At 40.4% G+C, this 13,082-nt stretch overlaps 1 protein-coding gene across 5 annotated transcripts in view; it reads left to right on the top strand.

Moving 5' to 3' along the window:
- The first annotated feature begins 4,291 nt into the window (after nucleotides 1-4,291).
- Lamp2 (lysosomal associated membrane protein 2) overlaps nucleotides 4,292-13,082 on the top strand; it is a 49,731-nt gene continuing 40,940 nt past the window's right edge. For 3 of the 5 annotated variants that reach the window (XM_060375127.1, XM_060375126.1, XM_060375124.1), the window contains exon 1: nucleotides 4,293-4,503. In XM_060375127.1, the coding sequence (XP_060231110.1) occupies nucleotides 4,440-4,503 (64 nt within the window). In that variant the 5' untranslated portion in view covers nucleotides 4,293-4,439. Of the gene's footprint in view, nucleotides 4,504-13,082 lie in introns of all 5 variants that reach the window. The other 2 variants (XM_060375123.1, XM_060375125.1) reach the window with 1 other exon arrangement.

Here is a 13,082-nt window from a genome sequence, read left to right as displayed (position 1 = left end):
ATAAAAGACAAAAGGGCTGAGAAAGAAATTAGGAAAAAGACACCCTTCACAATAGCTACTAATAACATAATGTACCATGGTAACTCTAACCAAGCAAGTGAAAGACCTGTATGAAAAAAAAATACTTCAAGTCTCTGAAGAAAGAAATTGAAGAAGATATCAGAAGATGGAAAGATCTCCCATTATCATAGATCAGTAGGATTAACATAGTGAAAATGGCCATCCTACCAAAAGTAATCTAGAGATTTGATGCAATTCCCACAAAATACCAACACAATTTTTCACAGAGCTTGAAAGAACAATTCTAATTTCATATGGAAAAACAACAACAACCAAAACAAAAAAAAAAGACCCCAGAATAGCTAAAATAATCCTGTACAATAAAAGATCTTCTGGAGGTATCTCCACCTCAAATCTCAAGCTGTACTATAGAGCAACAGTAATAAAAACTGCATGATACTGACATAGAAACAGAATGGAGGATTAATGGAATTGAATAGAAGACCCAGAAATAAATCCCCATATCTATGGAAACTTAATTTTTGACAAAGAAGCCAAAAGCATACAATGGAAAAAAACATAGCATCTTCAACAAATGGTGCTGGTCTAACTAGATGTCTACATGTAGAAAATGCAAATAGATCCATATTTATCATCCTGCACAAAAGTGAAGTCTAAGTGGATCAAGTACCTCAACATAAAACCAGACACACTAAATCTGTTAGAAGAAAAAGTGGGAAAGAGAAAGTGTTTTTAACCACTGAGCTCTCTTCAGCCCCTGGAATAATGATTCACTTTTTTGAGACAGGGTCTCACTTTGTTGCCCAGGCTGATTTGGTGCTCATTACATAGATGAGGCTGTTCTCAAACTCATAAGAGCTCTGCATGCCCTTGTCTCCTAAGTAATGGGGCTAAAGGTATGCACTACCATACCTTAGTCTTAAGAGATTTTTAAAATCAACCAAAAACTAAGCTTCATATCTGAGCATGGTGCCACACACCTTTAATCCTATCACTTAGTGGGCAGAAACAAGCAGATTCCTAGGAATTCTAGACCATCTAAGGCTAAGTAGTGAGATGGTCTGGTAAAAACAAAAGGTGGGCATGGCACAGCACACCTTCAATCCTAGCACTCAGGAGTCAAGGGTAGGTGGATATTTATGAACTTGAGGCCAGCATGATCTACCTAGTGAACTCAAAGACAGCCACAGCTTCATTGTGAGACTCTGTCTCAATCAGCAAAACACAAAAAAATACAAAACCAAAATGAAAACCAAGCCCTCCCCACCTTCATGTTTAGCTATATTCAGTGTAAACTCACTGGTGTGAATCTACTATTCAAGTTGGCTAATCATACATTTGGGGCAACCGAGCTACAATCACATTAGCTTGTTTTCTTAAATTTGGATCATTTAGAGTTCTTGATCACTTAATTCTCAGGAAAATGGTCCTACCATTGCTCTTGGTTCCTAGTCAAGCATGGTGGTAGCACACATCTGGAAACCTAGCACTGGGGAGGCTGGAGCAAGAAGATTGCCAGTTTGAGGATGATTTTAGCTACGTGTTAAGTTACAAGCTAGCCTGAGCTGCACAGTACTGTGTTACAAACAAGTGATTCCCTTTTCCTTTTTCATACTTGTTCTCACTCATACTTACATATTATTCATCTATTTGAACACTTCTGCTTTCCATTTTACTATTTTTCCCTCCTTTGGTTATTCGAGATAGGGTTTCTCTGTGTAGCCCTGGCTGTCCTGTAGACCAGGCTGGCCTTGAACTCACATAGATCTGCCTGCCTCTGCCTCCCTGAGTGCTGGGATTACAAATAGGCATGAGACACCTACCATACCTGACCCAAAAGTTAAAAATGATATATATTTTTTAAGTTAAAAAAAACAAAAAGACTACCAAAATTTAACAAAAGCTCATTTGGAAAAGAGTCTATCAAAATGTTTCCTTTAAAAACACCACAAACATGTTTATTATTTGACTATTTCATTAAAATGTGTACCACTGGCTATCCTGGAACTTGATCTGTAGACCAGGCTGGCCTTGAATTTACAGATATTCTCCTACCTCTGCCTCCCTGAGTGCTGGGATTACAGGTGTGTACTACCACACCCAGTCATTATTTCTTTTTTATTATAAATAACATTTGTGATTTCTACACACTAATGGCCTTCAGTGTGGTCCTCTCATATGTGTATATGACAAACTTTAATCATATTCACAGGGTCTTTGTTACATCATTTATTGTCCTGATACGGGGGAAAGGATTTATCAGTGATCCTCCAACCAGGCCTGGTTGTGCATGCCTTTAATCTCGCCACTGGAGGCAGAGGAAGGAGGATCACTGTGAGTTCTAGCTCAGCCTGGTCTACAGAGTGAGTTCCAGGACAGCCAGGGCCACATAGTGAGACACTGTGTCTCAAAACAAAACAACCATAACAACAACAGAAGAGAGTTGAGGAAAAGGACAGAGTTCCTAAGTAAGGACTGGTGGGGCAACTTCTGAGGACATGATTCAATCATGTGTTCTCTGCAGACACAGGGCATAGCTCTAGCCAGTTCTTATGGGTGGGAGAATGCTCAAATGACATTTTGCTAACATTAATGACTAATGCTGTAATGTATATTAGTCCCAAGTTCAACAAGCCATTTGCTCATCATGCCTTGGTTTCACCTATGATAGAAAGTATATATCAGCAAGTGTTCTTATTTTCAGGAATTAATCACATTAAAGTGAATGCAGATCTGTGGTTATTAATATTTAGGCTGGAGTGAGGGCCTAGGGTAGTCACCAGTCCCATTAGAGAATTAGCTAAATCTATAATGTTCCATAGAAAAACCCTCATCAGTGTCTCATGTAATTGCTGAGAATTTACTAAGCTTCCCCGCAAATCTCTGCTCAAGGTTATATACAGACAGAACCCCAGATTTAAATCTCCCAGACTGCATGATTTTTGAAGCTATGTTTTAGTGTTTATCTTTATCTTCTGTTTTGAGACAGGGTTTCTCTGTGTATCAGCCTTGCTGTTCTTGAACTTGCTCTGTAGCCCAGGCTGGCCTCGAACTCACAGAGATCCACCTGCCTCTGCCTCCTGAGTGCTGGGATTAAAGGAGCAGTGTGTGCCACTATGTCCTGCTTTTAGTACTTCTCAAAGTGTGTTCAAGGACCACAGCATTGGAATCACTCCAGGTGTTTAAGGACTACAGGAAAAAACTTGCAATCTTAGCTACTTGGCATGCTGAGGCAGGGGAATCTTATGCTTAAGTTCTGCCTGAACTACAGCTATCCTGTGAGTTTAAGGTCAAACCATTAGGCAACTTAGTGAGACTGTCAAAAAAAAATTTAAAAAGGGCTTAGTGCTTGCTGATCACATATGAGGAGGCCCTGGATTAAACCTCCAGTACTGTTAACTAACAAACAGTAAATTTGTAAGACAGACACAGGCTATTTATTTCTGAATCTCTAAGTCATCAGATAAACAAAACTGCTTTTAAAACCCCTGAGTCCTGTTTGTGTGTGTGTGTTGGAAACTAAACAGTTCAGGGTCATTGTTTCACTCCAACTCTAGAGTTCTATGTTTAAATGTTTTTTTTCTCTATTGGTTTAAGCTGTGTGTGTTTATTGTTCACTTGGCAAGTGTTCAGAATACTGTTTAGTGTGAACTCATTAGAGAACATTTGTGTACTTGTACATGCATAGAAAAATATCTGGAAGTTTATGTGTTTTGTAAACAGCATCTCTGGGTAGTAGTGGGAATGATCTTTATTTCCTTCTATTCTTGTTTTATTTTTCTCATTATTTCTTCCTCTATTTAAAAATATGCTTCCTCTTTCTGGCTTCAATTTCCCCATCAGGGAGAGTGTTGTAACTTTGTGGACTTTAAAAGCACGATCTGATCTGGTGGTCAGTGACTCCATACTACCCCCTAGCTTCTCTGTCCACCTATAGCATAAACTCTGTAGGTAGTCTCCGTGCTTGGAGAATAATCGTGTACTATTTTCGCATCTATTGCCTTGAGATACCCAGCAACCGTTTCGATGCCAGAAAAATTATTCTGTTTGTTTCTCAAGGACCTGGAACAGAAATAACCATCTCCAAGCTTCAAAAGTTCTTTCTCCCCTGTTAGCCTGAAAAATGCCCTCTCCACACATCTCTTTCTTGTGTAATAACGATTGTGAACCAAAAAGCCAGGGCGTGGCCACCCCACCCTCCCTCCCGGACATTCCCTCCCCTCGCACTGCTTTCAAGCATGGTGATTGGGTGGAAGGATACAAGAACTCCGCCCCTGGTCTTATGACTGGGTCTGAAGAGACGACTCTTGGCTTTTGCAGTGCGGTGGTCTGTGGTCACCTGTGCTTTCGCTTTCCCACGGGCAGCGAGGGTGCTCTTTAGAATCGCCGGTCTGCATCGTTACCTGCCGTGAGGGATCATGATGCGCTTTCGCTTGTCTCCGGTTTCGGGCTCCGGGTTCTTCATGCTCTTTCTGCTCCTGGGTGAGTTTTCGGGCCCTCTCCTTTAGCGTCTTCAGTTGGGCCCAGCGGGATGGCTAGCGCGCGCGCGGGAGCGCGGGATGGGGTGGGGGGTTGTTGTTCAAAGGCCACAACCTGAACGACTGGTCTTTGAGAAGGCGTTGAGAGACCGAACAGCTGACACTGGGCGGCGGCGGCCTGAGGCGCACAGGGCGGGGGAGGGCTGCGCGGGAGGGAGGGGGACACATACACACTTGACCTAGAGAGGGCCTGGCCAAGGAATGGCCCTTGAGAGTAACAGCGGGGCAAGTAAGGGCATGAGGACGACGTCAAGGAATTAGGAAAGAGGAGTGAAGAGTACGAGATGCCGGGGAACCGAGAACAACTTGGAAAAGAGTGTGGGTGAGCAGACACCGGGGAGTCTTGGTTTCCTGGATCCGGGAAAGAGTTTCGAAGATGGTGGAAAAACTATTGAGTGAGAAAGGAAATTTGGAACAGAAGATGCTCTATCCCTGTAAAATTGTCAGGGCCAAGAGTATGGGGCTAGGTAGGTATATAGGACCATAGGGCCTAAGGGACAGACACAAGGTTGGGAACTTTGTAGGTAGGATTTGTGAGGTTGGGAGAAAATGTGACCAGGGAGATGAGGAGTTTTGAGGGTAAAGGGATCTAAGGTGACTGGAGTAACTTCCTGGAAATAAAGATTTCTAGAGACCAACGGGATAAGTGACAACTTTGGTGGGGAGTGACTTGAAGGTGTTGAGGATCTTTTCTTTTCCTGTAACTTTCACTACTTCCTCCCAGCCAGACTCTGACAGAAGAATCCCTAGATGCCAAAGTCGGGGGAGCTTCCAAGATGGTAGTCGTGTATCTGAGTTTTGTATGCTAACTCCTTTTCTTCAGTGTCCTCTTCGTTTTTTCTTCTTTCCCACCACAATCAGCTTATTTGTGGTTTTAAAGTGGTAGGTAATAGCTTAAGGATTGTGTTTGTTACTAGATGGTAAGAGTAGACTGGTTAATGTTGGTTGTTGTTGATCTGCCCCAATAGACTGTGTCTATAACAGCCTAAACTTGAACTTTGATCACAGCATGTCCTCCTGACCTGATTTACTCTGCTTGTTGTTACCTAGTGGCTCTTGATGTTTTTACTTTAAAGAGGTAGAAGGAATAGACCCAGATTGGAATGGAGTGGAGCTAAGTATTTCTTTGGGTGGGGGGAGGTCACTGTTGAGAAGGCAAAGAATTGCATCTGTAATTCACATTTTGGTGGAATAGAATCAGCTGGAACAGTGTGTTCTCAGGCAGTGGGCATTTGTAAATCTCTTCTAGAGGCATTAAAATTTTTTCCATAGTAGCTTTTGAGTTAAATTTTTATTTTTGAGATTGTATTTCAATTACATTTCCCCTTCCCTTACCCCCAAACCTCCTATGTACTCCTTCCTGCTCTCCTTCAAATTCCTGCCCTGTTTTTTCATCTATTATTTTATGCTTATAACTATTTGTATATACATATATATTCTAGAGTCATTTTTGTTTGTCCCATTAGGCAACTTCTAGTAGATAGAGGCCAGGGGTCCTGCTAATCTTCTTGCAAGAACAGGAACAGCCCCTCTCAATAAAGAGTTATCTCCAGCCAGGCATAGTGGTGATCAAGGCCAGCCTGGTATACAAAGAGAGTTCCAGGACAGCCAGGGCTGTTATAAAGAGAAACCCTTATCTGAAAAACAAACAAACAAACAAACAAACAGTTATCTCCTTCAACACATAAACAGAGAAACCCTGCCTTGAAAAATCAATAATTAGTTAATTAATTATGTCCTTCAATACATCAGCACTGCCAAATGTGAGAAGCCCATGTTTAGAGCACAGCATTCAAGGAGCACATCTAATAACTCCCAAGGATGTTCCTAGGGTGCCTGTGGAATCAAAACTTTCCCAACTATACTAAGATCTTTCTTATTTTCACTCTCATCCTTTTGCTTTATATACGATAGCATTTTCCAGAAGATATATAATATGTGATATCATCACCCTGATGATTCCAGGCTTCTTGTTATTTATTCATTTCTCATCTTGCATTTCTGATGCAGTAAATGTCAGCAGATATAATTTATCTAAGCTAAAACTCTGCGGTCTTCCATAGACCGGACATTCTGATTCTAAAACATTTGCAGGTCCTTGATCTGGCCCAGCTGATCATTTGAGTAAGAATCTCCTCCTATAACACTTCTGAAATTGGGCCATGAGGCTTGGCATGGACACTTAATTCTAAGCCTTACCTGTGAGGCACTTACTGAGGGCTGACTGACCCCAAAGAGGTTTGTTTACAGTGGAAAACACCTTATCAGTGACAAGAACACATCTGACAAAGGCCTATTAACCAGTAATTCCCTGCCAATTGAATCTGCACAAACACAAGGCTGTTATTGTTCAGAGAAAGTGAGAAAACTAGTTGACCTACATGTTGGCTTTTGTGTCATTAATTTTTTTCTAATGACATCTTTTGTGTTTACAAAAGCAGTGCTTGGTCACTACAGAAAGTAAACAGACAAAACTTATTAGATAAAGCAGCTCAAACCTAGTGATCTGGAATAACTAGATTCATCCTTTTGGATGCTTTCCATAGCTGATTCCCTCCATCCACAAATTCAGAAAGGGATCTACAGGGGCAACATTTAACAATGTAGTTTTCAGTTTTGTAAAAATATTTTTTGTTTATCTATTTTTTTTTTTTATGTATGTGTTCTCTTTGCCTATATGTCTGTGTACCTGGTGCCTGTGGTGGTTTGAGGAGGAAATCACATCCCCTGAAACTGGAGTTTACATACACATTGAAGAGTTGCTGGGAATTGGAACTGGGTTTTCTGGAAGACCAACAGCTGAGCCACCTCTCCAGCCCCAGGATCCAGTTTTTAAGTCTCTACAGCTTTTTAAGTCTGAAAGATGTTCTTTCAAACATCTCTTGGTTTGCTGTGAGGCTGTGGTGCCTGCCTTTAATCCCAGTGCTTGGGAGGCAGAGGCAGTTGGATCTCTTTTAGTTCGAGTGAGTTCCAGGACAGCAGGGCTACACAGAGAAACCCATCTCAAAAAAACACAAACAAACAAAAATGGAGTTTAAGACCATGGCTACATTTCAATGGTAGAACACTTTTACAGCATGCCTGAAGCCCTGGGTTTACCCTCCAGCACTGTGAAAAAGGAAAACCGAAACTCTTGCTTTAAAATAAGTATAGAAAAATTAGCCTAAGAATTTACTAGCTTAAGAATTTAAGCTTTGTTTATATTGTTTTTTTTTTTTCTTTTTATACAGATATTTCTTTTCGTTTTTCAAGACAAGATTTTTCTGTGTAGTCCTGGCTGTCCTGGAACTCACTCTGTAGACCTAGAACTCAGAAATCCACCTGCCTCGGTCTTATGAGTGCTGGCATTAAAGGCTTGCAATACCATTGTCAGCTCACAGAAAAAATTTTACTGGCTTTCATTTGAATGAATTATAAACAATGAAAGACCATTTGGGGAAAAAAGTCTGAATTAGAGACATGAAAAGGGCAACAGATAAAAGTCTTTTCTTAACATCATTGCTTAATTGTGTCTCCTTAGTGACAGAATTCTGTTGTCATCCATTTTTATAACTAGCTTAACTTCTGTTTGTTTGTTTGTTTGTTTGTTATCTGAGATGGGTTTTCTCTGTGTAGCCATGTTATCCTGGTTGACCTCCAACTCACTGCTATCAGGAGTGCTGGGATTAAAGGAGTGCCCCATCTCGGGAGGCTTAACTTCTGTTTTTATAAAAGGTTGAATGGGACTTGAAAAAAAAAAAACTTTGAGGCTCTTCTTAGAGATAAAAATCTTTTATAACTATGCTAAGTGTAGTTCAGGTTGGGGTCCACTCCCTCCCACAAATGCTTATTAACTGCTTATTGTATTCTAACCTTTACAGCCAGATGAAAGGGAGACAGCAATGTAGAAGACAGTGGAAGGTCTGCTGTCATAGAACCTCTATTTGAGTGGCATAAAATAGCACACCAGGTAGATAACATTTCAGATAGTGAACAGGACCATAATAAATGAGAAGCAGATAACAAGGAATGAAAGTGACTAGGTGAGATAATGGGAGGTGGGTTGACCTGTTGCAGGATATTTGATCACATTGTGAGACCATAGATTGTGAACTGGAAAAAACCTGTTTCTTGTGGTGTGGTTCAGCCCTCGAACCTCGCACACACCTTTTACTAAAGAGCTTTCTGTGAACAAGAGCGAAATAAAGCCAACCATGGGTTAAAAGGCAGAACAAATATCCAGTTGACATAAGCACTCAAAGAGGTTGAGGCAGGCAGATCTCTGAGTTCAAGGCCAGCCCGGTCTACAAAGTGAGTGAAGGCTACACAGAAACTGTGTCTCAAAACAACAAAACAAAACACCCCCCCAAAAAAAAACAACACACAGGAAGGAGGGGTGTTGAGTTGAAGGGTATTAAGACAGTGTAGAGTAGGAAGGTTAACTGTGTGCTTATTCTGCCTTTCTTAGCTAACAGGTTTTTACTCCAGTATCTGGATTCTGAGTCTTCATTGGTAAAAAAGAACATTTGTGATTTTCTTTCTTTTAACAACAGTGACCTTTGTGTTTGTTTGTGTTATATGGTCAGAAGGCTTTCTAGTGTTGAGTGATATTTGGGTAGAGACCTTGGTGCTGGAAGGAGGTCCACCCTACCTATATCCATTTGGGATAATATGGGTGGGAAGCAGGCTCTGGGAGGACATGAGGGAGGGGAAATCATGATAAGAATATATTATGAATTTTCTATAAAAATACAACAAATAAATTACTTAAGCTAAAGTAAATCTTATGTTTTCCCAACTCTTAGGTATACTAGCTTATTTTCTATTCTTTACAGTATTAGTCTCTGAGAGAATGAGGTGACCGTAGCTACTGTTATTTCCCATGGCCTACCTAGCAGCAAGCATAGTGCAGTGGTTAAAGGTCAGTAAGTTTTTGCTGGGGGTATTCATTGGTGGGCTCTGTAGATAAAATGGTGAATTAGATCAAACATGGTCTCTTTTTTTGTCTTCTGTGGACCTGAGACGATGTTTTAAAAAACCTATTTTGTACAGGGAGGCTCATTACTGCTGCTAACTCCAGTACCAGAGGGATCGGATGCTCTCTTCTGGCCTGCACAGGCACTGCATACACACAGTGTACCAATGCATATGCAAGCAAAACACCCCTGCACATAAAGCCTAAAAAAAAAATACTTAAAATATGTTTAAATCACACACACACACACACAAAAAAAAATCTATTTTGTGTCTCTGGATCAAGAACTTCAAAATCAGTGGTAAGAGTGCAGGTAACTAGGATAATCTCACATGTTAATTTTAGCCTTTTTTGCCTCTCCTACTTGTGCTCTCCTTGAGGAGTTAGGGGGATTAGGATCTCACTGTAATCCTTGAGTTCTCTATATAAACAAGGCCTAACTCAAACTTAAGAGAACACTTGAAATATGACTGCATAGGCATGAGGGTTAGTGTGGAGAATTAGGAAAGATGTGGTGAAAAGAATTCGGTTTGCTAAAGTGACCAGCATCTTTCCTTTTGGAGAGCATCAGAAAACAAAATGTTAAACCCTGTTTTCGTGGATTTTTGTTTTTTCCTATAGCCTTCCCATGTTTTGTTTACCTGATAACTTTGACTCATGGTTCAGTTAAAATTCACCTATCTGTATTAGAGACACTCGAAAGACAGGATTGACATGTCTGTGAGTCGTTGGTTATCATATTTGATAGGGTTATAAATATTCAAATATTCCTATGTATGTAGTCTTCTTTCCATGGAATTTACAGTGGACTTTACAAGAAGCATTTCTTATTTTATGTATATGAGTGCTCTGTTTTCATGCACACCAGAAGAGGGAATCTGCTAGTGTATAGGTAGCCTGCTTCTCGGTTGCCCACTAACCTAGAATATCATCATGTGTCAACCACTAGGTATGAAGCAGACACAGTTCAGCTGTGCATGCACAAGTTATAAAAGGACCAACACATCACTTTGCTTCTCTTACTCCTCTCTCTCCAGGTCACTTTCTTTCCTGGGAGCCCCCCACCATGTCTCTCTCTTTCCTTTTTCTCTTTATATCTTCAACTCCAACCAATAAATCTCTTTCATATAATATCTGTTGTGTGTGTGGCATTATTTTTAAATAAATACTAACAGAATCAGATCTCATTACAGATGTTGGGAGCCACCATGTGGTTGCTGGGAATTGAACTTGGGACCTCTGGAAGAGCAGCCAGTGCTCTTAACTTCTGAGCCATTTCTCTAGCCCTATAGTGGACTTTTGTTTATAACCCAGCATTGTTTCATAGCACCGGAGATAAATTCTACGACCCTGGTTCAGGAAGGCTGTACTTCCTAATCACAATTCCATATTAACGTGGTCTGAGATTCTTCCATTCCAAAAGTTTCTTTTATAAGTACTTGTTATTCCATTGTGCATTGCAAAAGCATTCTGGGGGCCTGCCAAATGTGGCTTAGCCGTAGGCACTTTGCATCACTTCAATAGAATTGTTTCATTTTCTGACCTACTCTTTGACCAGAAAAAAAATCAAGGAAGTCATTTTATGGTTAGAAACATATGTTTTGTTAATTTTAAATGTTACTTTCATGTGACAAACATTCGTAGCTTAAAATCTTATTTTCTGTTGTAGCAGACTTAACATACATATATATATATATATATATATATATATATAAACAAGTGAGTCACAGGTGAATATGAGAACAGCTAACCAAACACTTATGTGAAAGTCATCACTTAACAGAAGAAAGTGTGCACCTTTTTGTCCTGCTGTGGATTTTAGTGGTCTCAAACTTGCCCACATCTCACCGGGCTAGCCTGGAATTCATGTTAGTCCTCCTGCTCCAACCTGAGTGCTGGGATTGCAGGCTATGCCCTGTTTTTGTTTTGTTTTTTTTTTAAGATTATTTATTTACCAGTTGTACGGCATTCTGCCTGCACATATGCCTACATAGCAGAAGAGGGCACCAGATCCCATATGGTTATGAGCCACCATGTAGTTACCAGGAATTGAACATAGAACCTTTGGAAGAACAGCCATTTCCTCTCCAGCTCCTAATGCCATGTTTTTTTAAAGTGTATGTGTATATACTTGTATAGCATGTATGTGTGTGGTACACATGTGGAAAGCAAAGGACAACTTGCAGGAGCCAGTTCTGCTATTCTGCGGGTCCCAGGGATTAAACATAGGTTGTTAGATTAATACAAGCACCTTTACTTGCTGAGCTGTCTCTCTGGGCCCGTGCTTTTAAAGATATTTATTTTACATGTATGAGTGTTTTGCTTGCATGTATGTCTATATGCTACATGCATGCCTGGTGTCCCTTAAAGATCAGAAAATGGACTTGTTGTCCTTGGAGCTGGAGTTATGTTTGGTTGTAAGTACCATATTGGTGTTGTGATTAGAAGCCAGGTCCTTTGCAAGAACAACAAATACTCTTAACCACCTAGCTATCCCTTCAGCCCAGTATGCCTTCTCCTCACATCCCCCCCCCCAAAAAAAAATCCTCCACTTTTTGGCCAATTTCACAGTAGATGGGTAGTTTAAGGTAGGACTTAATATGATGAAAGTAAACATACGCCATAAAATGGGAAAGGACTTGTTTCTTTAAGTCTTGTGTTTAATGAAAGGGATCCTTGTAAACAGGATGTCTAACTTGCTTGGAAAACTTCTCTTAGCTCAGGGTTTTTATACCCCATCGATAACCCCCCTAGAAAAATACACAGTCAAGTCTTGGCAAGGGGAACTGTCCCAGAGTCTCATAGCCAGTAAACTTGGCTTCCTGAGTGGAATTTTAGCTTTTCAGCTTTCCAAATGGGTTCTCTATCATCTCATATTGTTTCACTTTGTTGTATGGGTTTTTATTTTTATTTTTTATGTCTACAAGTATTTTAGCTGCTTGTATGTCTGTACTATGTTTATGCCTGGTACAAGGAGGCCACAAGAAGGGGTTGGGTCCCCTGGGACTAGAATTAGAGACAGTTGTGAATAGCCATGTGGGTTCTGAGAATTGTACCTGGGGCTCTGGAAGGGCAGCCAGTGCTTTTAACAACTGAGCCATCTCAACAACCCCTGTTGTATGGATTATGTCTCTATTATCTATCTATCTATCTATCTATCTATCTATCTATCTATCTATCTATCTATCTACCTACCTACCTACCTACCTATCTATTTATTTCTGAGACAGGATTTTTCTGTAAGAGCCTTGGCTGTTCTGGAACTTGCTCTGTAAGTCAGGCTGGCCTTGAACTCACAGAAATTTTCCCGCCTCTGTTGATGAAAGGCATGAGCTGGCACAAATGGGTATACTTTTCAGGTACTGCTTGGGCCTTTTAGACTTATAAAAACTTAGCCACTTTTTTTTTTCCAAATCTTTGTGTTTGGGTACCTGAGTCCGAGTTCTGAATGAACCTAGAATTACTTTTTTTGGAGCAGTACTGAGAACATAATTGCACTTGAGAATGTTGATTTTATTTTGAGGATGATCTTTTCTTTTGAGAATAAACCCTCAGCTCCATAATCACAA

This window comes from Meriones unguiculatus, chromosome X (genome assembly GCF_030254825.1).
Source record: "Meriones unguiculatus strain TT.TT164.6M chromosome X, Bangor_MerUng_6.1, whole genome shotgun sequence".
Lineage (NCBI taxonomy): Eukaryota > Metazoa > Chordata > Mammalia > Rodentia > Muridae > Meriones > Meriones unguiculatus.
Note: the sequence above shows the minus strand (reverse complement) of the source record. Positions and strands in the feature narration are given on the sequence as shown.